Consider the following 27,756-nt stretch of genomic DNA (forward strand, 5'->3'; position numbering starts at 1 on the left):
TAATTCTGAGGCTGGACCCAGTCACCCTCCCCCATGCCCCCGCTGCTGCAGAGGGACCCATGCTTCCCTTTGGGTTCTACGCACCAGCCTGGTTCAAGCACTCTGGCAGAAGTATGCAGTCTTGACCCTTATTCCCAGCCCGACTCCCTCCATGGATGCATTTAAGGGCTGGAGCCAGTAAACCCATTGTACAAACAATAGTGCCACCCAGAAAGTCCAAATAGTGGAAAAGGAGCCAAGGAAAGGGTCACTTTCTCCATTTCTTCTGAAACCCTGATGCCAACTTGCACTATATTTTAGTTTGGTTATGGGCAGGGATCTATGCTAGACTGGGCTTTTTTAAAAGGCCACCTCCATAGCTAGTGGCTCTTTTTATCATCATTTACTCATGGATACACTTTAAAAGAATAAAGATTTGAAATAATGATAAAATCTGACTCCTTTTGTGTTCTCTAATGTGATGCCCATCTGAAAATTTCGGTAACAGGAAGGACAGATGCAGTCACTTTATTCCCAGAGAAGTCGGCCTTCGGTGCCCTTCCTATAATAATATCTACCTGAAGCCAAGTGGCTGCAGGAAGCCAGCATTTCTGAGTGAATGAGTTTGCTTTCACATTCCGCATCAGGCCCCAGACCCTTGGAAGGTGACTGTGAACTGATTAGAACTGTGAATCCCAGTTATCCAGCCTGCAGACCTCCAGCTCCTGGGGAAACACATTCCCTTCCACCCTTGCCATCTCTGAGGTCTGTAAATTGTGCTTTTCACACAGTCCTTCTCTGAAAGAGTCTGTCACCATAGTACCTGGTGGGGTCTTTTCTCCTGGCAGTGATTTTCATTATCACTCGAGCAGTTTTGACAACACGGTCAGATCACAGTGATTACAGCTGAGCTGGGGCTAAACATCATCACCATTTTGCAGAGCTGGTTTCTTCTCCTCAGCTGAGCAGACATCTGAGACCTTCAAGCTTACACCATCACTTAAAATAAGGAGAGGCCCCATCTCCTTAGAGCTCTCATCGCTGCAGATGGAAAACTAGAGAGAACCAGAGGAAAACCCATTATTATCTGATCCCCCAAAATCACCGGTATTGAGGTGTAGGCTGTAAACCACACTAACTTCTTCAGCTGCGGTTCCTTGGTACAGACCCTCCGACTCAGGAGACACCGAAATGAGCTTTCATTAAAAAGCCGTTTTCTCCCCGGGACCTCTCCTTTCAGGCAAATAAAAATGCTTTTTTTCTCTGTTCTTTTGTTGACTCCCAGGATGGTGGTTGTTATGGTGATCTGTTCTGCAAAGCTCTGAAAACATATAATATGCTTTGTTTTGGAATTTATCGGCTGAGAGATGCTCACCTCAGCACCCCCAGCCAATGCACGAAGAGGTGAGTATGCTTCCACTCTCCCACCCGCAAGGCAGAGGCATAAACGCCCTCTCCTGTCCCCCACAATGAGGGCAAAGGTCTACATACACGCTCTCAAGGTTCAAATTACTCTGCCCACATTAAATCCGTCACTGAGTTTGTTGGTTGTGGGAAGCTTTTTTCTTTAATTACTAATAGCAGATATAAAGACATTGTGGGAAAAATTCAAGTTTTATGGGATAGTTCCATCCATCACCTAATTACAGAAGTCTGAAGGCAAGCATGTCCTCCAAACTCCTGCTACTGGGATAATTCTGTTGGTACCTAATATAGAAATATTTCATATTGCTACTGTTTAAGGTAAATGGTTCCTTTGCTGTGTCTTAGACACCTATATATATATAATTTTTTTATTGAAGTATAGTTGATTTGCAATGTTGTGTTAACTTCAGGTGTATAGCAAAGTGATTCAGTAATGTGTGCGTGTGTGTATATATATATGTTCTTTTTCATAGATACCTTATCTTTTTACTTAATGTATTTTTCAATTGACTTATTTTTACTTTTATATATGTATTTTAAAGAAAACTATATATTATTACCTGAAGCAGAAAAAAATAACATTTCATATATGCTAGCTATATTTCTCTAATATGCATTAAAGTACATTCATAGCAGCCTAAAATTAAAAGTACATCCTAGAATTGCCAAAATCAGTGTGTTCATGTAATATACCCCAGGAAACAATGCCCTAGAGATGAGTGTCTCTCAGACCTGCTTGCGTAGTAGAATCACTGCAGGTACTTTTTAAAAGTAGTCTGATGACTCTGACTTAACTGGTATGGACTGAAAATATGTAGTTTTAACGCCCAGAGATTACAGTTGAGCTGGAGTTGAGCATAATTGCTGTACACCAGTGGGTTCTCAAAGTTAGGTGAACATGAGAATCATCTGTAAAGCTTGTTAAAACACAAATTGCTGGACCCCATGCTCAGAGTGTCTGACTCAGTAGGTCTTGGGTGGGGTTGCTTAAGAATTTGCATTTTAACAGCAAGGACCTACTGTATAGCGCAGGGAACTATATTCAATACCTTGTAATAACCTATAATGGAAAAGAATCTGAAAAAGAACGTATATATATATATATAGAGAGAGAGAGAGAGAGAGAGAGCTGAATCACTTTGCTGTACATCTGAAACTAACACAACATTGTAAATCAACTATACTTCAATTAAAGAAAAGAATTTGCATTTTTAGGAAGTTCCCAGATGATGCTGATATGTCTGGCCTGAGGACCACCATTTTGAAATCCCCTGCTAGAAATGAAACAAAGTGATTTTTAGTTATGTCAGGTGTTAACCAGGGAAAAACGTGATCAAATTGAGGAGAACAGTTAAAGCCTGAGGGACACGTAGGCAGGGAAGTATTTTATATTCTTGCATTAAGTGAAATCCTCTACCAAGGTTGATTTTTAAAAGATAAAGAGGGAGGGAGGACTAAGATTTTGCTAGATCATGGTAAACAAAGATCCTGTGACCTGTGTCTGAGATTGTGAGAACATTCTAGAATGAGAGGTACAGTGCAGTCCTGGAAACCTCCTGCATGCACTCGGGCCACTCAGGATCAGAAGGGAACTTGGTATTGTATTGAAAGGAGTACGTAGACCCCAGGAAGTACCGTTTGGTTCTCCCATGACTGGCGCTAATTCAGCATCTCTGCCAGGGCTCATGGCTGACTTCCTCTGTTGAGCTAAACAGAGGAAGAGTTTGTTCCACTTGGAAGATACTGTTTAAGGCCTTGGACCAGCTGGAAGTCCATCTCCCAGATCCTCGGGTAGACCTGGTTTGGTTCAGAGGTGAAATCTCCACCGAATTATCCTCATTCTATGACCTCTTTGCTCTCCGCGTCCAGGTATGTCATCACCAACCCCCCGTACGAGTTTGAGCTCGTGCCGACGGACCTGATCTTCTGCTTAATGCAGTTTGACCACAACGCCGGCCAGTCCCGGGCCAGCCTCTCCCATTCCTCCCACTCGTCCCAGTCCTCCAGCAAGAAGAGCTCCTCCGTTCACTCCATCCCATCCACAGCAAACCGACAGAACCGGCCCAAGTCCCGGGAGTCCCGAGACAAACAGAAGTACGTGCAGGAAGAGCGGCTCTGATATGTGTATCCACTGCCTCCGTGTGTGAAACTGTATCTGCCACTCATTTTCCCAGTGGGTGTTTCCAACAGTAACTTTCCCCGTTTTCCCCTGTAGTCCCCCCCACCTTTTCTTTACACATATTTGCATATGTATGATAGTGTGCATGTGGTTGTCATTTTTATTCCACCACCATAAAACCCTTGAGCACAACAGCAAATAAGCAGACGGACCAAAAGTTATTTATGATTCTAGGGGAAAAATAACCCTAAGGCATGCTCCAGACATAAATAGCTCACTGCAGGAATGAGTTCACAGATAAGAAGGGAGCGTTTGTGATCCACATCAGTTATGCAAAGCAAGTTTAGTTAATGTAGAAGAAAAGTTTATTCTGATGTATAAGGATTATCAGGGTGCTTTGGGTTTTCTTTTTGTTGTTGTTGTTTTTCTTTCTTTCTCTTTTTTTTTTTTTATATACACACAATAATATATACACACATGTTTATTTGAAACAAGCAACCAAAACATATTGGTTTTTTCCACTCTCTGGGCCGAAGTATCACGAAGCATTTGAAAGGCTTTTGCCATTTATGTAGATAATGATGAAGCACCTGCTTGTTAGAACATTGGAGATTTTTTTAGTTACTCACCAAGGCCTTTTGTCCCAGAGCTAGCTTCCTTTGGGAGTTCATATGAACATTTCTTCCCTTACTGTGGAGGAAAGAATAGTTCCCTTCGTGGAAGTATCAAATGCTAGTCATTTAATTGAAGTGAAAAGAGGTTTGATTGCATATTAAATTGTTACTCTGTCTCCTTATGCTGCCATATGAATAGCTATTTTTTTTCTCTCACTTTTGACATTTGGGATGAAAAGCCATATGTATCATAAATATCAGATGTAAGTCATTAAAAACTGCCTTCCTGGGACTTTTACATCTTTTAAAAGGTGAATTACTTACCTTATGTACAGAATAAATAATGCTCAGGAAAGAGCAAGTATTTTTCCACGCATTCTCAGGGGACCTTTTTACTCCCCTTTGTTTGATTAGTTAGGGCCCCAATGCCAGGGAGGAGCAAGGGCTGGGGCCGCGGTAGAGAGAGCAAGATAAACCCAGCGGCAGATCATGTTTTTCTAGGAGCCGACACGCTAAATAAATCAGAATGTAGGAGGATCAAGCCACAGTTGACTCAACAAAGACAAAAGCCAGCTACTACCTTCAACTGTTGGCACAGCTGCCTGATGCTGGCTCTCCCAAAGCAGAAAGCTGGTGGGAAAAATTCCTCATCGTCAATTTCTTTAACGTAGCCAATCCACTTAGGCAGGTGAATGACAGTCACAGAGAATGACCCCCTTGTCATTACCAGATGGGAGAGAAGAAAAAGAGTGCAACAGTGAGCCAAATACATTTTGGTATAATTATTTTTTCTTTCATTTTCTTTCTTTTTTTTAAAGTTAGTAAGCATGAGGGAAAAGGTAGAAAAATAACCCTTTTTTCAATATACAGTTGTCAGATATTTTATGCATGCAAATCATGCTTTAGGCAGTACAGTCGTTCTTAAAAATCGGCCAACTCCACCATGACCAAATTCTTGTATGGATGGACTAGCCCTGGGCTGCTATATACGTATTTGAAATGTTTACTTGAAAACAAATTCCATCGAACAGCATAGGGTGGAGGGGAGGAGAAAAATGTCACAGCTGTAACCATCTCTAAAAAGGTGTTTTTATGGTGAATGTTTTGGGTTTAGATTTTGGATCCCCTGTCCCCCCAAGCATGATAGTTTTGGAGATTTGCTTGCTGTGTGAATTGACAAGCACTTTTACTGTCAAAATGGTGAGGCTCAGTCAGAACGTTCGTCCCCACACCCAAGACAGAGCAGTGCAGTGTTGCAGTCAGTACTGGGGTGGGGAATCATTGTATCCATGTATATTAAAAAGCCCTATGAGTGGAAGACTTTTTTCAAATTATTTTTGTCCCTATATATATTGATTTATATATTACATATAACTGTCTTTTTATGTATAACTATATATATATATACACACATATATACAGATGTATGTGTGTGTGTGTATATATATATAAACACGTACTCACACACACACACACACACACATATCCCCTAGTTTTGGATCATGAAGAGCTCTTCATACGTTCTTTGTAAAGGAGGTTATAAAGTTATGCCCTCAGAACATTTATAACTATAAGAATGTGCCAGTTAAAGTGCTCAACAGGAAATATGACAGTTTAAAAGCATTGTAAAACTCACATAGCTTACTTCTCTCTCTAAAGTGCAACAAGGATGAATAGAATGGGCCAAGGTATGACAATTAATGGTTCTGCATGACCTAGCCACTGCTGGGGGTTTTCTTCTATAACGTTGTCCTTGTGAAAACTTTTGTGAAATTAAAAAAAAAAAAAAGGAGTTACAAATTTTATTCTGTTATTGGTTTGTTTATTTTTATTTCTATTGTTCTGTTTGTGGTTTTATTTATTTATTTTGCTTTTTTTTCCTCCCCATCTCCCCGCCTCTTCCCTTCCTTCTTCTCCACCTTCCTCCACTTTCTAAATTGCTCAGCGCAATGAGGCTGTCCTGCTGCTACCGCTAGACCCCTTAGAGTTTGTTTTGGTGTTCCTGGGTTTGGGGTTGGGTAATCTGGGGGAAACTTCTCTCCATCTGGCTTGCCTTTCAATCTGCACGTGGCCTCCCCGCCCACCTTGGTACCTTGCTCCAAGTCCAAAAGCATTTTCCCATCAAGAAACCCAGCTTCCTCCACTTCCCCCCATTACCACCACCCCAACCCAGTCCCCCATCAGTCTGTCCACATTTCTGTGTTTATCTTGGCAAGACCGACTAAATCAAGTGATGATGCCAGGTGATAAGCTTTTCTGGAAAACATTTGCAGCTATTCCACTTGGCAAACTTGCTTCTTGGTGAACAGTTTACCCCTTTCAATTTAAACCAGGAGGGTTATTAATGGTAAAAAGCATTGGTCTCCTTGCAGTTGCATCAGTATGACCCCCAAATTAAAGCTGTTCAGCTGTATGTATCAACTCAGTAGCCCACACCCAGTCATCTGGGGGTTGATGATTCAGTCTCTATATTACCTGGGTCTCTTCTCCCACCTGCCTTTCAGACATTTGTGAAATCCCAACCAGAGATCGGGCAGATAGAGAGAAGTAAATCCAAAATGTGTTTTTTATACAATCTGTTAGCAGCTCTGATGAGAGGACCTTGTGACGGGAATGGAGTGGGAACAGACTGTGACTTGTGATGAAATTTTGGGATTTTCCCTGGACTTCAGGCGTACAGTTGAGAGTTGATTGTACTTGGCTAATGATATATTCAGTGATGAAAAAGGTATCATTATTACTTCTATTTTTTATGAGCCCAAACTACTATATTGTTCTTTCCTCAATTGAATGAAGAATCTCTTCCATGGGTTTTCATGTGACCCCAAACTTCTCATCCTTCTTTCAGGTTCTCTTAGGAAGGAGGCATACAAGGTTTTCATATGATGTCTCTCCTCTTCCCCCTTTCCACCCAAAAAATAAACATGTAGGTCAGGGTGGAAAGCGAAAGAGTTTTTGAAGAGAAAGGATGTGCACTTAAAGAGAACAATAGCTAGAAACTCAATTATCTGCACCATTCTAAAAGAGAAGCAATTTGTAAGCCATTCAGTTCAATTTGTTTTAGGCTTTGAAAGGGGTGAACCTTAAGTAAGTGGATAGACCAGGAGGCACAGTGAAACCCTCTCAGCCTCAACACTCAGGTGATCATGAAATCAACATCCCTAATATCTGCTACCCAGGGTCCTTCCTGAAGCCAGTTCAAACGGATAAAGAGAAACTTGGACACTTATAGTTAGATTTCTACCATTATTGGGAGAGGTTTCAAATTCTATTATGAATATTACCGGTTATGACCCAGAACCTTACTCTCAGTAGGTGCTCAATAAATATTTTTGAAATAAATTGACCTTAAAAATTCTTATATCTTTCATCATTTGATAAGTTATCTTCACCTCCTTGGCTTAGCCAATTTCAAGGAATGCCTGTAGATGGTTCACAGTGCTGTCATGTTGTTGGCACTTTCTCAAGCTGAGTACACAGCTTCCGAGAAAGGGGCACACCCCCGTAAGTTCAGTGAGTGGAGAGACTGACTCTGCCTCCCGCCAGCATCCTCAAGATCCCAGATGACCAGAGGAACCTTTTGACGGGCTCTTCTTCAGCATGGGAAAAGCCGAAAGGGGTCTGCATCCCAATAGAGACAATTAAATCAACCTGCCAGGTTCCTATAGCAACAGGCTCCTGAAGGAGAAAGAAGAGAGCGCAGAAGCTTCAGGGCCTGCGGAAATCAAGACAGGGTAAAAAAAATCAATGTCTCAATCAGCTTCTTTCAGCCCATCCCTGCTTTGTCATAAGATGATGAAGTAGCTGTGGGCACCTGTCACTAACTCGGTAGACTATCTCCCACCAGGAGATTGTACATCCATCACATAGGGAGGTGACAGGGATCATTTCCTGCCGCCTGAAAGGGAGGAGTGAAAAGTCCACCCTTGGGGTGTCAGCTGGATCAAGCCACAGAAGAGGGCCAGGAGGGAGCAGTTGTTCTGCCTAGGGAATGGCAGCATCGGCCTTACAGTTAAAAGGGGCAAATAGAGTCATACTGGACAATTGCAAAGGAGCGAGACAGTTTTCCTAAGTAAAAACTGCTCTGGTTCTGGCGCAATTTTCATTTCTGTGAAATAACCATACTTTGCCCATGGAGAGGAAAGGAGGCAGTACGTGTGGGTGGGGTCCTCTGGCGCCTTGGGGTCTGCTAGGCAGGGGGCGGGGGAAGGCCAGACTAGCTCTCAGAAGTGTGAGATGTGAAACCACACAGCGTTACCTTTGAAGGCTTGAGCTCCTTGTTAGCTCTTACTGTTTTCAACTGTTATCTCTATCCAAATGGAATCTTTCCCTTTCAAGCCCTTTCTCTCTGAACTTCAGCTTGTGGTACAGCGAGAAAAGGCCCAATTATTCCAAGTACCTTTGCTGTATCATCATCTCCCCTTTCATGCTCCCTTCTCTGGAGAGTAGTTAAGTGAAAAGGCCAAATCCCACAGCACTGACAACCCACAGAGCCAGCAAAGAGACTCTGTTTTCACAGTGCAGCCTGTTGCTGTGCTTCTGGGTCCCTAGGCAGTTATGTCAGCCCAGGTCTCAAGCCCTTCCCTGCCGTAGCCTACTCCCTTGGGATTCCTCATGGCTGGACGAAGTCCTGACCCTTGTTCTAGACCCTTGAATGTCAGTGATGAAAGTAGCAATGGAAGACTCAGATGGCTTGCAGGTGGGGTAGGGCCCCTGTCAAGTTGAAAGCCAATATTTCAGACACAAGTACCACTGAAGGGTGTCACTCCTGCCTCTCCTCCCCTTCGCAAGGAGGGCTACCCAACCGAATCCTTCTCCAGCATCTCTGCTGCCAAAATCCCCTTTCTTCTGGCCAGCACCCAAGTTTATACACCTCAGTTCTCCACCCTAGTTTATCTGCAATCACACCAAAAGGTATCACCTATCCTTATGTCGTCCTTTAGCACAGAGAGTACTCATATCCATGCTGACCTTATACTAAAAACTAACAAACGCCAAGTGCTTACCATGGGCTAGACACTCTTCCAAGCACTTTATGTATATTAACTCATTCAATTCTCGAGATAACCTCAGATGTAGATGCTGTTAGTATTTCCATTTGAAAGATACAGGATCCAAGGGACAGGTTTATTCAAAGTCACCCAGCCAGGAAGTGCCAGAGAGGTATTTAAAACTAAAGTCCATGAACTTTATGCTATAATGCCCCCTAATATTACTAATAATACTGACAGTCTTAACAGTTCACATTGACTTACCATGTATGTGGATAAGTGCTTCATGCACACTAGCCCCTTTCATCCAAACAACACCATTAGGAAGGTCCATCAGCCCCATTTTACAGATGAGAAACTGAAGTTAAGATAAATTATGTAACAACGCGCTCGTAGCCACACAACTAGTACATGAGAGAACCAGATCCCCTTGACCTTAACCTACTGCTCTATGCCATCTCCTTGGTTACAGTGGATGGCTCATGGCATGGCTGGCCTTGATAGGTGACACCTCCCAATGGCAGTGTCACATCTCTCTGCAGTTATTTTCCGGGTTTGATCTTGTTCTACCAGATCACTTGCCACAGACTGTTGAATGCCACTCCTTCCCTGACTTCAGGCACTTCCCACAGTCTATTCACAGTGATGACATCGTGCATCACATCTTCAAGAAGCTTATTAACAAATGGATTTCTTTTTCTTTGGCAGGGAGGAGGCCCTCAAAACCAGATCCATTGCCCTTCTCATCCTAGGGATGAAAATAAAGCCCCCCAGAAATCTTTTTGGCTCGTGGGATGAGGCAGGGAGAGGAGACCAGCTCAGGGATTTGGATCGACCCTGGACCACTTCAGCACTCACGTGAATTCCTTCCCTGAGTACTCTTCCTTAAGGCCAATCTTGTAGGCACCCAGTGGTGCGGCTCCTTTGGAAGGCAAAATTCGATAAACCAAATTGTCATTGTCATAGCAAAGCTCTCTCCATTGGAGCAGAATGACCGGCAGTCGTTAAAGTGTGGTTCCTCTCAAGCCCTTTGGGAGAAACACCTTTGCCCCCAGACATTTAAGTAAAATGCCCAGAGCATTCATCTATTTCCATTTCTTCAACATCATATCTAACCGAGTCTCCAACAAAACAGCTGTTTACATCTTACGAGGCACCCGAATTAAAAAGCCTGTTTCTCAGGCATAACGAAAACCTCAGCCCGTCACCAGGATACACTTTAACACAGCTCCTTTTTGTGTTGAAGCTGAATGGCCAAAACACAGGGAGAACTCTGCTTAGATTATATTTATGGCAAGAAATGTAAAAGGAAAGAGAAAGAAGCTTAAGTGGGGAAATAATGCTCTCTTTCTTACAGATAGCAGGAGGAAATTGATATTCTCTCTGCCGTGAAAGGTCAAAACGCCAACTTTGAATTGAACTGTAAAGACTAAATTCTGAACAATTATTCTCTGCAGCAGTTGTAAAAATTTCAGCAAATTGCAGCTGTCTTAGGTCTTTCACCCAGAAGGCCTACTCATTTCCATCAGTAGAGTTCACTCTCCCTTCCAACCTGGCATGTCCAACCTAGCACTAAATCCCTTTGCAAAATCTGTCCACAGAAGGGCGCAGCCAAAATCAAGGGCAGCTCAGGCAAACAGCACAGACACTGGGTTCAGCTCTTCTGAAAATCATCTTTATACATAAACCATTGGAAAAAGTCATAGTTTGAAATTGTTTCAGCGGCCTGGCAATGCTTTAAAAACATGATAACCATCATACTTTACTCCTCTCTGAAAGGTTAGTTTAATCGTAGATCACAAAAAAATTGGTTTCCACAAATGCATAATGGTTCACCTGTGTCACACTTGAACTAAATGCTTTTTTAAATGGAGCTGAAATTATTTTGATGTGTACACAGTCCCGGATTTCTATACAACCTTTTTTAACCAGCCCATCAGGAACCTTGCCTCTAAAGCCTCATTAATAATTCAGATGTGCTGATGACTTTAAAAGATCTATGGAATTGAAGCTTAGAAAAAAAAAAAAGCTCTGCTTGACAAAAAGATAAATGAATGTAGAAAGAAGCTGTAGGAGTCTGGCAAGCTGTAGATCATCTTAGAACAGATTGTAACTTTATCATTCTGTCAGGGGGAATAATTTAAAGCACTTAATCAGTTAGCTTCACTGTGAGGATGGAGCATTATGAATTCCTATCGTCCAATCTGTTCAAATCAAAGTGAACTTAATTATAATAGGTGAGAGAGCCAGTGCAGTGAAGGAGAGAGAGGGGTGGAGAATGATCAAGAGGCAGGAAGTTTCCTGGGGGGCGTAAACCAAGCTGCTGAACAAAGGTTAGTGAGTGAGCTTTCACCAAGGCTCATCCTGGCTCCAGCTCGGTGTCTACAATGGGGGCTCAGGGCACTGGACACAGCAAGAGGAAGCATGGTCCAATGAGAGACAAGGAGAGTGGTCATGAGCTGACCATACATACTGGATCTATAAATCATTAGCCATGCAGGGACACACACACACACACACACACACACACACACACACACACACACGGTCCTCTATCATGATCAAGCCAGGTGAGCAATTTTGTTAACGTATTCATCCAGGACCACTGACAAGGCAGTGATGAATTGTTCTGATAGGCAGAAAAGAAGGCCGGAGAGGCCATTGTCTCTATAGCAGTGGGTGTGCTTGAAAGCTTTTTCCCTTTTTCTTTACTTTTCCTAAGCTACTAAAATGAGGCATATGATTCTCAAGTTTGAATGCACTATTTGCCCCAGTCCCTTTGTATCTGTACACATGGCTGATTTCCCAGAAAATTCCAATCGTAGAAAGAGGCGGGGATGAGGGCTGAGTCTTATGAAATAGCACTAAACTGCCAGGAGGATGCTAGGCCATTTTCGTCCTCACCCCGGCCTCTGAATGCCCTGACTCAGCATTCTCTTTCAGCCATCTCTGGATTTAGGGTGGAAATGAAATGCCAAGACTTCGTCAAGCTCCCTTGTTGACAGCTTGGGTGATTATAGTCGGTTAAGACAGTGCCACTAGAAATTCTTTTCATAACTTTATAGCAACATAGAGTTTTCTTTCTTGAAATTAAAGCCATCTCAAAAGCCTCTGAAAACATTGGTTGCTATTCTGATTTTTCACCCTCATTGACCAGCAAAAATCTGTGGGCTTACTTTAAGATACCCAAAACTGGCTGCAGAAGAAACAAAAGAGTGGTATGATTGAGATATACCTTTAAGTATGCTTGTGCAAGCAAAGAAGGAGATCCTGCATAAGATTCTAGATCACTCAGCCTGCGGAAGGGACAATGTCCATCAGTTTCCACTCAAATCAATGGATGCACAAATCTTTCTTTAGGTGCAATGCCCATACCTAATATTTGTTATATTCGCCATCTCCTCGCCACCAAAGCTTTTCAGGCCAAGAAAGGAACCCCAGAGAACACTGCCAGAGTTAGTCTTCCAACCCCTCTTTATTCTCTGAAGTCCACCCCTGGTGCCTCCAAGTCCCAATAGCCCACTGGTTCATCACTTGCTACGGGCAGCTGAGGTATGTTTCAGGTTCCGGGGTTCTCCCTACACTGCACTGTCTCTCTTACCAATTACTCACTGTCAGCTTCTCTCGATTACCTTTTTTGCATTTTTCAATGAACTTTCCAAAGTCTTTGCCCTAGGACTAATTAAGCTTCTCATTTCTCCTTCTTGTTCTCTATCCGTTTTGCCCTTTAGCAGAAAAGAAATGGTTTACAGATGAACCGGATAATGCCTATCCCAGAAACATTCAAATCAAGCCCATGAGTACCCACATGGCTAACCAGATCAACCAGTATAAATCCACAAGCAGCTTGATTCCACCAATCAGAGAAGTTGAAGATGAATGTTGACTCCCAGGAGACCAGAACTATTTTTTTAAAGCCTGACAAACTTCATAAATGGTGACGTGACTTTTCTTCCTCTTACATGCTGAATCACTGGTGGAAACGTTAGGATAAGCAAGAATTGCAAGAAAAATAAAGTAGACAGATCTTTCTCTTTGCCTTGAATATTGCTTCCATGTATTTTGGAAAAGAAAATGATTTCATTTATAAATGAACATACTAAAATAGTCATGTATAGCCTCTAGCATTTTAAATTATTTTTATTTATTAGAAGGAAAATATATTTTTTCTTTTTTTTCCATTGTCATATATATTCCCTATAGCTAACAATGCAAACTCAAAAGGAATGTGGCCAGACTCCTTATGCACATTTCTCTTCTTTCTCTCTTTTTCTTTGAGGAGAATGATGGTCACCACCACAGTTAATTATAATTAAGGGACATGGATTATTAAGACAACTTTAAAATGGTCCAATAATATAAACATGTATTTTAGTAAATTTAAAAAAGAAGACAAAAGAGGGCAGGTGAATTTCCTAGATGGGTATGTATTTTGGCTGTACTGACACCAGCTCTTAATAAATGGAAAGTTACTTATTTTCGAAAGTCATATTTTTGTAGTTTTAGTTTTCATCCTGTATTTCTCATCCTTTTGTTCATATATTTAAAGGGAAGACCTTCTTGCAGCTTTTCTACAAATGCCAGATCGGGTTTACCCTGCCAACTAACAATACCAGGAGGGTTGTGAGCATGCCTGGGACGTGGAAGTTGAGGACCAGATGCACAGAAGACATTTCTCTGTTTGTTGTTCTAATGGTGGGGACTCCTTCCTACATGCTGTTATGCTTCTCATTTCGTATCTCCAAACCAACCAAGCCGTAATTGCAACTTTGGAAAGGTCTGGTGGACTCTCTCCCCATTCCCCAAGTCCAGGGCTTTTAGCCTGAAAGTTTGTAAACACCAATGAATAGTTTTACCTAACCACAGGATATGATAACACATTCATGCTATTCACTGAGTTTTTGTGTAAAAGCCAGAAAAGTTCCATGATCGAGGAGATGACTTTTGCCCAGATCTAAATTTTGCAGGCTTTCCTTTAGTTGCTGGGACAAAACACACAAACTTGTTACAGCAACCTAAAAAATAATAACAACAAAAGGACAGCATTGAATGCACTTAATACAGACTGTTAGAAAAAGCCTTTGAAAATTACCAGCAATGAAATCTAATGTATCAGCCACTTCAAACTGTGGTCAAAAAGATTTTTCTAACCATCAGACACAATTCCGATGTCTCCGAGCTCTGCTGTTGCTTGCATGCTCAGTGTAATGGCGTCCCAGCAATTGTTCCATTCCAAATGATTTTCAACTTCAAAATGATCAATCTTTGATAGAAACATCAGGATCTCTCTGGAGCAGCATGGATGTGATAGTGATTTTTATTTTCTTAAAAATGTAAACTGTGGACACTTGAAGAAACCAAACTAACCAAAATATCCCCCAAAGTCCCATGCTATCTATTCCATTAGGCCATGACCCCGTGGTCCGTAGTATGTTACAGCAAATCAGATCAGAGCCAAGCAATGAAATCATCATGAAAACATAGGTCCACTAAGTACTCCAATTACCAACGTAGGCAAAATGAGCTTCCACCTCTGTCCCGTCCCTGCAGAGCCAATGTAGTTGTGTTTCCACCTTGTAGGCGTCGTCCTAAAGTGACTTGTCAGACTGTGGTTACCCTGTCGTCACATTTTTGTAGAATTAGTTCTATAAAAGTATCGTGAATATAATGTATGTCCAACTGGATTGTTGAAAAATTACTTATAATCAATCACTAGTCTACTCAGCAGACTAAAATGACGTCAGCATTCTCTTCAGGCTTATAAACATTTCTTGGTTTCCAACAGAAGTAAAATGGGTTTGTGGGGCGAAACCCTTGCTGAGAGTTGACAACTTTCCTGAAAGCTAGGCCTTCTTCTACATAACGATTTTGTATTGGGTTCACCTTAGTACATCAATCCACGCTCTTCTTTCCTTCATGAACCCTAGTGGGTTCCTGATAACTTGATAACCATTTCTGAATTTGTCTTAACTATTTGGTCTCCTCTGGCAGGCACTGGTGGCCACCACCTAAATGCTCTTCCATTAGAGGAAGTTAGGCCACGGTGTCCCATGCCTGCTGCCCTCTCTTCCCCATCTCTCCAAACCAATGCACACTGGAAACAGAAGTACAAACTCCATGCCCTTTATGGCTAGAGATTTGAATCTAAACATTTTTTTTTTTTTTAAACCAAAATGGCTAAGATAGTTTCCTGGAGCAAGGGCTCCCCTCCAAACACCAATTGGCAGGAATACATTTTCTTCTAAGGTAGAGCAAGGTTGTGCTGTTTTGCCTTTGTAATAATGAATTGTTTGGGGCCGGAAAATGAAATAAGGCATTTTTTAAAGGGAGTATACAAAACGACGGGCTGGTGGCTCCTTTGGCAAAAACTGGTACCCAGTAGACGGAAAGTGAAATGGAAACAGAAACGAGATCGTAAGATCACTGAAGGGCTTGAAGGAATGCCAGAGCTTCCTGATTTGTTTCTATTTGTTGAGCCCTCTGGCCCTGAGGGAATCCTCACCTCACCACGCTCTGACAGACCTATCTTCCTGGCTACGTTCAGCACAGACCAAGGATGGCCATCATGGGTATAGCCCATGTTATAAGGCTCTGAGGTCCCACCCCAGTTTAGGATTCCAGAAAAGCCATTTTCCCAAATTAGTAACTCAAGTGCTTTGGGAATCAAACTCACCAAGAGGCTATTTTAAAAGCAGAAAGCACCTACTGATAACAGCATCATCACCATCATCATCTTCCTCATTAAGAAAACTTTTGCTTTCATCTGAGCAATTTTATATTTTAAAATAGCCCCTTGAACCAAGATAAAACACCTTCAATAAAAGTGGTTGTGACTAAGTCATGCTGGGGAACACCCAGAAGCTCTTTCCTTCCAAAGCTTGGGGCATCTTATAATGTACTCTGTATAAAATTTAATTGAGGACTTTAAATAAACAGGGAATTAGAACTGTTTGGTTAGGATTAGAAAGGGAGAAAGTGAGAAGGCATAAGAACATTGGGGATATTTTCATGTTGAAAAGCGAAGAGTCCAAGTTTCCTACTTATGGTTAAATACGAGGGTTCACAAGCTACACCTGCAAATACCTAGCTATGCACTTCGAAAATGTTCTTTCAACTCTCTGAGTCTCAGTGACCTCATTTGTAAATGAAAGTGATTCATCTAGATGACTCTAAGGTCCCTTTCAGATCTGAGAGGATGTGCTATGAGTTAAAAGGGGGGGGGAAGCATGGGAACAAGCCAAGCCCCTGGAGACAGTCTTGTCCTGTACTAGAATAATGGTCCTTCTTGCTGCACCACCCAAGCAGTCCTCCTGAGGGTAGTGCCTTTTCTGCTCTGGACACGTAGCAGTTATGTTCATTCCTCTGCTTTACATTTGGGAGTCTCCTTAGGTTCAAAACGCAAATTTCACAATTCAAACTCACCTGAATCATGTTGATCCGATTTTTCTGTGTGTTCCTAGGGTTTTCTTCTCAGTCTCATCCTGGCCTGCCTTTTTTATTGGCTCAAGGCTCAATTTCCATCAATCCCTTCATTTCTAACCCATATCTCCAATCTCCAATATGTAGTTAGAGGCTCACAACCCCCAGATTTCTGCAGTTTTATTTCCACACGTGGATCTGGGCACTAGGAAGGTATCAGTCTTACTTCTCACTTCATTTCCCGTCCTCTGTTTATTTGATTTTTTTTCCTTTCATTAGTACACCAACAATTTCTTTGCTACTTACATTCATAAGTCTAATTTTCATCTACCATTTTTCTTTGTCAAAGAGAATCTCAGTTTAAAAACAAGGAAGGAAGAGAGGTAGAAAGGGAGAGAGAGAAAAAAAATCAAACCAATTGCAACGTGAGTCACCTTACTTATAGGCGACTAAACACATCATTCAAATTGGACATGGAATTCCAGTGCAGAACCCGTCCATTTACTATGGGGAGCAGAGGGAAAGTAAGATGAGACTTCAGAGAAGGGGCTAGAGAGTAAATTGTCTTAAGGGCCAAGCTAAGAGGTTGAGGCTTGCTCTAGAAACTCATGGAAAGCCACTAAATGTTTTAAACAAAGAGTGACAAACACCAATATCTGTGCATTTTTTAGGTTGTATATTTTGCGAAGTCAGTTCTTCCTGGAAGTCATCAAGAGCAGATATGCAGAGTTGAACATTTTCTCAGCAGCATGGAGTTCTCAAGGGTGCAAACTCCAAGTCCACAGCTCAGCACATGAAGTCCTACCTTCTTCAAATAAATGTTATAGATCCTACTACTTGTAGAAGGTCAAATGGCAGGGTAGGGGCTGGTTTGGGGGCTGATTTGAGGGCTGGCTGTTGGGGTCATTGGCTGTAGTTCTGGAAAAGGTTCTTTGTGAGAGGAACAGTTAATTGGGACCTCAATAGAGGAACCCTGTGGAGGAATAGGAAAGAATGCGGGCAGCTGAGAACTGTTGTGTTAATTAGTTCAAAGTGGAAGAAGCTGAGCACGATCTATAAAGGCAGGCTTTTCAGGCAGAAGGCATGGGGAAAGTGGAGCTGAGAGGAGGGCTACGGAAGGTCCTGTGGATTTGGACGTCAGAACCACAGAGGTATGTACACAGTGGAGTGTATGGCTGGGTTCTCTGAAGGAGGAAGGGTAGGTGTGGAAGGTTTTTTGAAGGCAGAAAAACATGGGGGCTACAACCATATTTTTTTAAGGGCTAAAAGGAGCAAAATAAGTAGGTACTCCTTGGAAAAGGAGACCTAGGGTACTCCAGAATCAGAAAAATGCGAAACCAGAGACGGAAACTTTAAGAAAGAGAGGGGGGAGTCATCCATGAGGTTGGAAATGAAGGTGTTGGAGATGGCGACTCAGAAGTAAAAGGACTCACTCGAAGAGGGCAGGGACTTTGCTTGCTTGTTTGATCTCTAGAGCTTGTCATGAGGCCTGGCTCTGGGTGGGCAGTCAGTGGGTCGCTCTGTGTTTCTTTGGATGCCGTAGGCGATGGAGGTTGGATAGGACTTCTAGGTCACTGGAGAAGGATCAGAAGAGAGGGATGTTGAGGTGTGCTTCTTCTTTTGCCTCCATGTTCATGTCATTCCATTGTTCCTCATCTCCACACACTGGCGGCTCTGGTTTCAGCGTTCCTAAAACAAATGCAACAATCCCTTTGCTTTAGTGGCTTTTCTGGACGGGCAACATGAGGAGAGAGGGTTTTCGGCTTGGTGAAAATCAATCTTAATTGCTAGGTAGATTTCAAATTTAAAAAGCTTTCCTTTGGTCTATTTTTTCCCCTCGAGGACTTCTGTGTTTCTTCTCCTCCACCTTGCTATTCAGCAGAACAGGGACAAAAGTGACACCAAAGTGCTCCAGTGTGCCTGCCTTAGGAAGCTTTCCTGGGCCCGCTGTTGAGAATCTTAGATGGAAATGTCCACACGGCACCGTCATACGCCCGCCAGAGCAAACTAGAGCGTCCGTCACGTGGGATTCAGGGTCAGTGTGAGAAAGGCAGCCAGCAGGTAGGGGAGCCCTGCCAACAAGGTTGATGGAGCCCCACTTCCACACTAAACCAAAGCTCCCCCTGCCCCGGAGCAGCCTGCTGCCCTCCCTTCCTTCCGCTGAGCACAGCCTGAGACACATTTGACCAGAACTGCAACATTTCAAACACAAACCAAGGTCTGCCTGGAAATCCTAATTAAAAATGTTCCATTCCCAGGTGACACAATCACATCCTGCCTAAAACTTCTGGCCCACATCCCACCACCCAGATGCTGAAAAGAAACCTTCCCCCACTTAACACCAAAACCTGCACTCAATGTTTCTTCAGGGGACAAAGAAAAAAAAAAAAAAAGTATGCTTATATAGAGGTCAGCCTACGAGTTCATTAAGGAAAAAGAGCGTGGCTTATTCATCTGTCTTTCAGACGTTTGATTGTTGGCATTATGGTGGTGGTGGTGATGGTGATGATGATTGATGATGATGATGATGATGGTAACGATGAACTTCTATGACCTAACCGGATTGGAAGAGAGACTAAATGCTGGTGCTCTGAAATGATCTCCTCAACTCTGTCATCTGTAACAACCAGTGATAACTCTCTTGTCTTGTAAAAAGGGTTTGTACATAACTTGTACATGGTTTCATTTTGTATTTTTCGCAGATTAAAAATTTATGTATTTGTGTTCTAAAATGGCGAACGTGCCTTGTGTCTCTGTAGCACCCACACATCTGTGGGGGGGTGGGTGGAGTCTCTGAGTTTCCATCAGGTTGCTGTAGCTCTCCCTGAAGGCAAAGTTGTGGACTGATAGGAGGCCTGCGAATGGCCTTCCATTGCCTTTCCAGCTTCGAGTGTGAACAGAGCCCTGCACCTCCAAGGAGACTGTCAGTGGGTACCAGCCCAAGACAGCAATGGATGGCGGGGGGGAGGAAGAGCCGCTGTCATTAGATGTGGTGCCTGGGAATCAATCCCTCCAGGGTCACACCATGGCCAGAGGGCCCACAAGCTCCTGCAGAAACCTCCAGCATGCAGGTTGCTAAAGAAATAGGCAGCCTTCAGGTAGGCGCCTGGAAAGCTAGAACATGTCTGTCCTCAGCCACCTGCAACCAAGCTAGTTACCCTTTCCTGATATCTGCATAGCGAAGCGGTGCTCTTTTTCCTTGCATTTAGCTTATCAAGGCAGCCTTTAGAGGTTTTGATTCATCCTGCCCCACACTCACCCCCACAGAGAAATCAATGAAACTCTATCGCAAGGCAAAAGAAGAAAGACAATGACAACGACCACAAAAAACCTCTTAAAAATTGGTGCTGTGGTCTCAGGGCCGTCATTTAAATCATCTTCAGAATCCTAAGTTTGAACTCTTTTAGGGAGGCCGGACTCCCAGAGTTAAGTCTGGGCTAGCCTGGAGGAAAGGAAGGAGCTAGAGAATGGAGAAAAGCCACCCAGGTTGTATGTATGTGATGTGTATAATGACTGGCATTTAATGTATTCTAGAGATTGTCTCATTTGTTCCTCAGCCACGTATTTACTGAATAGCTATTATGTTCACATTCCTCTACTGGGAGCTGGGGATACAACAGTGAGCAGCATCATGACCCCACTCCGGTCTGGGAGGGGATAAACAGGTAGTAGTCATGTATTAAAAATTAACCTATAGGGGTTAGTACAGTATGTCATTGGGAAGGCATAAGAGAAGCACTTAGCCATTTCAAGAACAATCTACCAACTGACTGCTACTTTGAGAAACAAATTCCTATTCTACATAAGCCACTACCAGCCCAAACCAGAACTCATTCCCAGGGGTCAGCAAGGCAGGTTCACCTGTCAGAATGTGCCAATTCCTGACAGTCTTTGGACCCTGGTTTCTCAACTTGCCTTCTCTGATATTTGCTAACAAATCTGGACGTTGTTGGGGAATGTAATTGCAGAGCATATGGTCCCCATTAGTTAGGCAAACTCCACTGCCAAATTTGGCTCCAAGGAAGGAGTCTGCACAAAGGATGAAGTATTAGGAAGAGATCGACAGTGACAGAGAAAGCAAATGAAAGAGATGAGACAGTGAGTTACAAAATAGCAGGCTCAACATACCCAGCGCGATGAATGTGGAACATATTTTTCTATTTGTTGAGAACACAATATATGTGAATTTGTGCTAAAATCTCCCTGTAGCAAAAATCAAAGTAGACCATTCACCAGAATCAATGTTAACTGCTTTGCAACGTCAGATAAGATAGATTCTGCCTGGGAGAAAAACTGGGGGGAACAGAATAGACAGGGTGCAAAGGAAATAAAGCATGAATGATATCAAAATGTAAATATGGGCTCAGGACTATTTTAAATGTTAATGGACCAGGGCTTTGAGAGAAGAAACAGAATCTCATGCTTACTAATCTTTCACATTCAGAGAGTCTGAAAATGTAGGCTAAGAATCAGAGATAAGAGGTCCCCTGAGACCTGGAAAGAATGATTGGACAAGTGGGGCCATGGGGTATCATCAGGCAGAAAGCAGTTCCCCTGCCCAGTCCAGCTTCTGAAAACTGCGGAGGAAGCAGGGCTGTGCCTGCGCCCAGGTACATCCTGGCTGCTTGGCCTGGTCTTTCCAAAGAGCTAAAGTAGGGGTCTCCTCATTCACTGCCCACCTCATGTACCTTGGTTTTCAGTCTTTTGTAGTTATCTCACCCATACCTAATTTGACAGATTTTTTTTTTGGTAAGTCATCATTTCTTTTTTTAATTGAAATATAGTTGATTTACAATGTTTCAGGTGTTTAGCAAAGTGATTCAGTGATATATACATACATATATCTATGTATCAAAGTGATATATACATACATATATGTATCTATATCTCTATATATCTATTCCTTTTCAGATTCTTTCCCATTATAGGTTATTACAAGATACTGAATATAGTTCCTTGTGCTATACAGTAGGTCCGTGCTATGTATCTATTTTTTATATAGTAGTGTGTATCTTTTAATCCCAAATTCCTAATTTATCCCTCCTCGCCCCCCTTTCCCCTTTGGTAACCATAAGTTTGTTTTCTATGTCAGTGAGTCTATTTCTAAGTTGACAGATTTTTTTAAAAGCAAGTTACCTTAATCAGGTCTTTCTGAAAATGACCAACTTTGTTTTTGTAGAATCAATAAGCTCTTTCTTGTCCTTCTGTTTCTTTGGTTAGCATACTATTTAATTCAATTGCATACTACAATTACAAGCACAAATGTTTCGGTTGGCCTGGGACTGCTGGTAAGCTCAGCTGGTGAAAGCACAAGGAGCGGCCCACAAGGCATGAAATGTCAGTGTACCGTGGGCAGCAGTGAGCATGTTGACAGGGGGATGGAGAGGAAGCAGCAGCTAACCCAGCTAGTTGATAAGTAGTGCTCGGTTAAGAGGGCTTCTAATAGAAACAATTGTAGGTCTCTATCAATGAGAGCTGAGTTAAATGAATTTATTCATACATTCAGTGGAGTACTAGACACTCAGTACAAAGGATGAAGTAGATTTATGTATATCGGGTTGGCCAATTATGTCTTATAGGCCAAATGTGGCCTGATGCCTGTTTGTAAATCAAGTTTTATTGGAACATAGCAATGCCTTTTCATTACGTATCATCTCGAACTGATTTCCTGCTGTAACAGTAGAGATGAATAATTACGTCAGAGATTGTATGACATGTAAAGTCTAAAGTATTTACTATCTTACTTTTTACAGAAAAAATTTACTGACTCTCGACCCATATTGCATACAGGGAGAAAATAAAACATATAGTCAGATCCCATTACTGTTAACTGATTAGGTCTATTTATATATTCATTAAAATTTGGAAGAAAATAAGGTCGAGCCATAAACAATGATTGTGAAGTTAAGGCAGAAGGCAGAGGGGAAAAATGAAGAGACCTACGAGGGACTATTGCTTTTCACGTTATACATTTCTGTTTTGTTTAGGTTTAGGTAGATTAAACATGAATAACTATCATCAGGAAAAGTGCTTAAGACACTTCTTTTTAGGAAAAATGAATGTATATGGGCCTAAGACCACAAACGATGTAAGTAGCTTTATCGGGATGGGAATGAAGTTCTGTTCACTGAACAGACCTTTCTAGGGCTCTGCATCTCCTAGTTCCTTATTTCTAAGTGTCCTATATACAGCAGGCAAGTATGAGACACGGTGACGTTTTCTCCTCCCTTCAGAGCTTGCTGTAATTGTTGGGCTCTGGACCTGCCAGGCTAGCAAGCACGTGTCTTCTTCCACCACAAACTGTTCCTCCTGTAACTGCATACCCAGCACCAACACAGCACCCTGGACTGAGCTGCCGAAATCCAAGCTCCAAGGCTACCCTTTTCCATAGGCTTCAACTTGGCAACACTGGCCTTGATCATGGCCTTATTCTGTTTTTCAGATTTTTTCCTTTTTTTTAAACAAGGCATCTCAAGAAATGACATGCCTTTCTAGGATCCTTTATCCATTAATTAATTAAAACAAAAATTATTAGTTAATCATAATAGATCATACATATTAGTTGCACACATGTTAAATGTATAAAATTAAGTAAACAGTGAAAGTAAGTCTCCCTCCTATTTCTCAGTCACCCAGCTCCCCTCCTTACGGACAATCATGGTTAATAGTTCCTTCTTCATCCTTCTAGAAATAGTTTATGCATATACAAGCATAATCCAAGCATAACATGCTATATACTTTATATACATTCTATATAGCTTTTTAAAAACAATATAATGTATAGATTATTTTTTAATCCATCCATCAATCTTCCTAAGGGCTACATGGTATTCCATGTAAAAAGTAATTTATTTAGCCTTTCTCCTACTGACAAATATTTAGGTTGTTTTCAGTCTTCTTCTATTTCACCCACGGCTTCAATGAACATCCTGTGCACATATCTTGGTGCATGAATGTGAGCTTAATAGTAGGGGAAATTCCCAGAACTGGAATTGCTCTGTCATTTAAAAAAACATTTGGTTGTATTAATATTGCCAAATTATCCCCCAAAGGAGGTGTCTTAAATCATAATTCTACCATTTATCACTGAGTCCCAGGTTTTCCACACCCTCTTCAATGTGGGATACTAAACAGAATGATTCTGACTACAAATAACAGAATACCAGGCTGAAGTGGCTGAGACATTCCGTGTTTAGCCTCTCATAAAATGGAAATCCAGAGGTGAGTTGGTCACAGGGTTGGTTGATAATAGGAATGAGCCATCTTTACCAAGAGTCTCGGTGTTTTCCACTTTTGTGCCCTGCTGCCTTCAGCAGGTTGGCAGTGTCTGTGCTCATGGTCAACAATGGTTGCAGTTATTTTAGCAGCCATGTACAGACACAACAATATCCTGTGAAGAAGAGGACATTTTCTCTTGTGGGACTCTTCAATATAGAGGAAATATTTTCTAGAGAAACCCAGTACATTTCCCTTCAGGTCCTATTGGCCACAATGGGGTTCCAGGCCCACACCCAAAACAGTAACCAGAAACAGATCTGATAATTATGTGTTTGACTTAGACTTTGGGCAATTATGGTTTATCCGTGTTAGACTGGCAGGTGAGGTCACCTGCACCGTACATGGGGACAGGTGTCAGAGGAGAGGATTGAGTGGCATGCAATATGAGGGAAATCTGGGAGTGATGGAAATTTCTGTGTCTCAATTATAGTGATGGTTGTGTGCTTGTATAAACTTGTCACAATTAATGGAACGCACAGTTAAAATCAGTGCATTTTATGGCATGTAAACTATATCTCAATAAAATTGATTAAAAAACAAAAGACATTATAAAATGACAGCAATCAAAACTGTAGTGCTGATGCATGACTTGAAAGACAGAGTAAAGAAATAGAATAAAGAGGCCAGAAATTTCTCCCAAATATCTGGTGACTTAGAACAGGATAAATTAGTGGAGAAAAGGTGGTAATTCAAATGATTTTGAGTTACTTGAGTAGTCATGGGGGTAAAATAAAACGTCATGCCTGTTGAGAATTCAATTGTTGGAGTCCTAACCCCTATAACCGCAGATTGTTACGTTACTGGGAAATAATGTCATTACAGATGTAATTAGTTGAAATGAAGTCACATTTGAGTAGGGTGGGCCCCTAATCTAATATGACTGATGTCCTTAGAGGAAGAGACAGAAACACAGATGGAAGATGGCCATGGGAGGACGGAGGCAGAGAGTGGAATGATCAATCTGCAAGCCAAGGGAAACTAAGGATTTTTGGCCACCACCAGAAGCTAGAAAGAGGCAAGGAAGGAGTCTACCCAGAGTCTCAGAGGGAGCCTGGTTCTACTGATACTTAGATTTAGGACTTCTAGACTTCAGCACTGAGGGAGAATAAATTTTTGTTGTTTTAAGTCACTCAATTAGTGTTACTTCATTATCATCCTAGGAAACTAATACTAGGAAACTAATGCAAGACTTATCTAACTCTTTATGCAAAAAGTAAATTACTTGCAAGATGAATAAGGTCTGGATCTGCTGTGCAACATTGTGTTCATAGCTAACAATATTGTATTATATACTTAAAAATCTAAGAAGGCAGATCTCATGTTAAGTGTTCTTACTGCAGCCAAATAAAAATAACTAACCAGATATAAATAACTGAAGAATTAAAAAGAAAAAGTAGTAGAAGAAAATATGCCAGGCATAAAAAATAAATCTCAGATTGAAAGGCATTTTAACTATGACACAATATTCAAAGGCATAAATTAAAGCTGTAAATAACTAAATTACTTTTAAAATAGTCATATCAAAAATAATAAAATATTGTATATAATAGCATAAACCCATTTGTCAAAAAGGTGATGATGTTTTTATTTCTGATAATCACAAACTGGTAAATTGTTCCAAATGTTCCAATGAGAACAGCTAGGAAAGCTACCTATCTACCTATCTATCTATCTACCTGTCTTTTTCAAAGAGAAAATGTTTGCTGAGGGCACTGGTGAGTGACAAAGGTCAAGATTTATCACTATATTTAATGCTTTTTCATGTAATTTTAAATGGATTCATTTTTAAAATTTCATATTGTTTATGTTTGTTTTTCACATATAGACATCCATATACATTATGGTATATTGACCATATATCCAGTGACTTCCCTAAATTTACTTATCAATTCTAATAATTTGGCTTTATTCCTTTGTGTGTCCTACATACACAATTATATCTGCCAACATGGCAGTATTATTTCTTTATTTTCAGTTATTATACTTCTATTACTTTTTTTTTTTTGTCTTATTGCTTTAGTGAATACCTCCTGTACAGTGTTTAATAGAAAAGGTATAGTGAACATGCCTGTGTTGTTCCCAATACCTGGGAGTATATATCAATATATCACGTTTTCTTTACCCATTCATCTGTTGATGTACACTTAGGTTGCTTCCATACCGTGGCAATTGTAAATAATGCTGCTATAAACATTGGGGTGATTGCTGTGCTGGCTTTTTTTTTGACTTCCATTTGCACGGAATACCTTTTTCCATCCCCTCACTTTCAGTCTGTGTGTGTCTCTAGATCTGAAGTGATTCTCTTGTAGGCAGGATATACATGGGTCTTGTTTCTGTATCCATTCAGGCACTCTATATTTTTTGGTTGGAGCATTTAGTCCATTTACATTTAAGGTAATTATTGTTATGAATGTTCTTATTGCCATTTTTTATTGTTAATTATTAATTGTTATTGTTTTGGACCTGTCAATTGTTTTGGACCTGTTTTTGTAGGTCTTTTTTTTCCCCCCTTTCTTTTTTCCTTCTTTGGTTCTCGTCTCTTATGATTTGGTGACTATCTTTAGTGTTATGTTTGGACTCATTTTTCTTTTTTGTATGTGTATCTATTACAGATTTTTGGTTTGTGGTTACCATGAGGTTTTTGTATAGTAGTCTATATATGTACATGATAGTTTTAAGTTGCCGCTCTCTTAATTTCAAGTGCCCCTGGCTTGGTTGGTTTATGGGCGCTGCCTTGTGTGAATGCTGCTGGCTGCTGGTTAGTGGGGCCTGGTCACAAGGCAGCAGTCTGTAGAACCTCAGGGGGCCGTGGGGCTAGTGCTGGCTCACTGGTGGACAGAGTCAGGGTCCAGAAGACTCTGGGGCTGTTGCCCCCTCCACTGGTGGGTGAAGCCAGGTCCTGGGATTAGTGCCAGACTACTGGCAGGCAGAGCCGGGTCCTGGAGTCTGGCTACAGGGCCCAGGGGTCCCAGAGCTGGTGTCAGATCGCTATTGGGGGTTGGGGGGCCTGGTTCCTGACACAGTTGAGTATGGCATCTGGGGTACCCTGAAGGTTGTGTTGGCCTGTTAGTGGGCAGGGCCAGGGCCCACCTGGTCCCAGGACAGGGTCTGGCCTGCTGGGGGATGGTGGTTTTCTTGCATCTGGAGTCTGCCCCCTGGTGGGTGAGGCTGGTCTGGGCTAGAGCAGGCTTCCTGGAGGGCAGGGCTGGTGCTGGCCAAGTGGTGGGCGGAGCTGAGTCCTGGGCCTCTGGTGGGCAGGGCCGTGTCTAGGAGCATGTCTAGAGGCAACTGTGGCCTATCTGCTGATGCGTGGGCCGCGTCCCCGCCCAGTTAGCTGTGAGGCATCCCAGCACGGGCACCTACAGGCTGTTGGCGGGGCCAGGTGTCAGCGCTAATGAGCAAGAGGGAGGAGCCCAAGCGAGCGCCCTGGCACGAACTTCCACGCATAGAAGGAGCTCCCAAATATGCCTGCTGCCAGTGTCTGTGTCCGCAGCATGAGGTGCAGCCCCTCTGCGCCCCCCATCCCACCCCTCCAGGAGACCCTCCAAGACTAGAAGGTAGGTCTGGCCCAGGCTTTTGCCCTGGGTCCCAGGGCCTGTGAGATTTTGTATGTACCCTTTAAGAGTGAAGTCTCTATTTCCTCCAGTCCTGTGGGGCTCCTGCAATTAAGCCCTGCTGATTTTCAAAGCCAAATGCTCCGGGGGCTTGTCTTCCTGGTGCGGGACCCCTGGGCCAGGGAGCCCGATGTGGGTCTCAGAACTCTCACACCTGCGGGAGAACCTCTGCACTAAAATTATCCTCCAGTTTGTGGTCGCTCACCCCGGGGTTGTGGGAATTGATTATATCATGAGCCTGCCTCTCCTACCGCGAGATGTTGACTCTTGAAACTGGGTGATGGATACATAAGGTCTATTACACTATTCTGTTTATT

At 42.2% G+C, this 27,756-nt stretch overlaps 2 protein-coding genes across 13 annotated transcripts in view; both read left to right on the forward strand.

The window, feature by feature from the left end:
* Window positions 1-19,279, forward strand: part of KCNMA1 (potassium calcium-activated channel subfamily M alpha 1) — a 751,400-nt gene extending 732,121 nt beyond the window's left edge. For 3 of the 12 annotated variants that reach the window (XM_082425676.1, XM_082425678.1, XM_082425677.1), the window contains 4 exons: window positions 1,265-1,383; window positions 3,274-3,498; window positions 5,797-5,825; window positions 12,860-19,279. In XM_082425676.1, coding sequence (XP_082281802.1) covers window positions 1,265-1,383; window positions 3,274-3,498; window positions 5,797-5,825; window positions 12,860-13,014 — 528 coding nt within the window. In that variant the 3' untranslated portion in view covers window positions 13,015-19,279. Of the gene's footprint in view, window positions 1-1,264; window positions 1,384-3,273; window positions 5,941-6,082; window positions 9,792-9,836; window positions 12,840-12,859 lie in introns of those variants that run through there. The other 9 variants (XM_082425680.1, XM_082425684.1, XR_014253611.1 and 6 more) reach the window with 8 other exon arrangements.
* A 7,674-nt stretch (window positions 19,280-26,953) lies between these two features.
* Window positions 26,954-27,756, forward strand: part of LOC309643208 (uncharacterized protein) — a 100,623-nt gene continuing 99,820 nt past the window's right edge. Inside the window, exon 1 of the mRNA XM_082425791.1 lies at window positions 26,954-27,382. Coding sequence (XP_082281917.1) covers window positions 27,220-27,382 — 163 coding nt within the window. The 5' untranslated portion in view covers window positions 26,954-27,219. The remainder of the gene's footprint in view (window positions 27,383-27,756) is intronic.

The sequence above is a fragment of the Balaenoptera physalus genome (assembly GCF_965194825.1).
Source record: "Balaenoptera physalus genome assembly, chromosome: 14".
NCBI classification, from domain to species: Eukaryota; Metazoa; Chordata; class Mammalia; order Artiodactyla; family Balaenopteridae; genus Balaenoptera; species Balaenoptera physalus.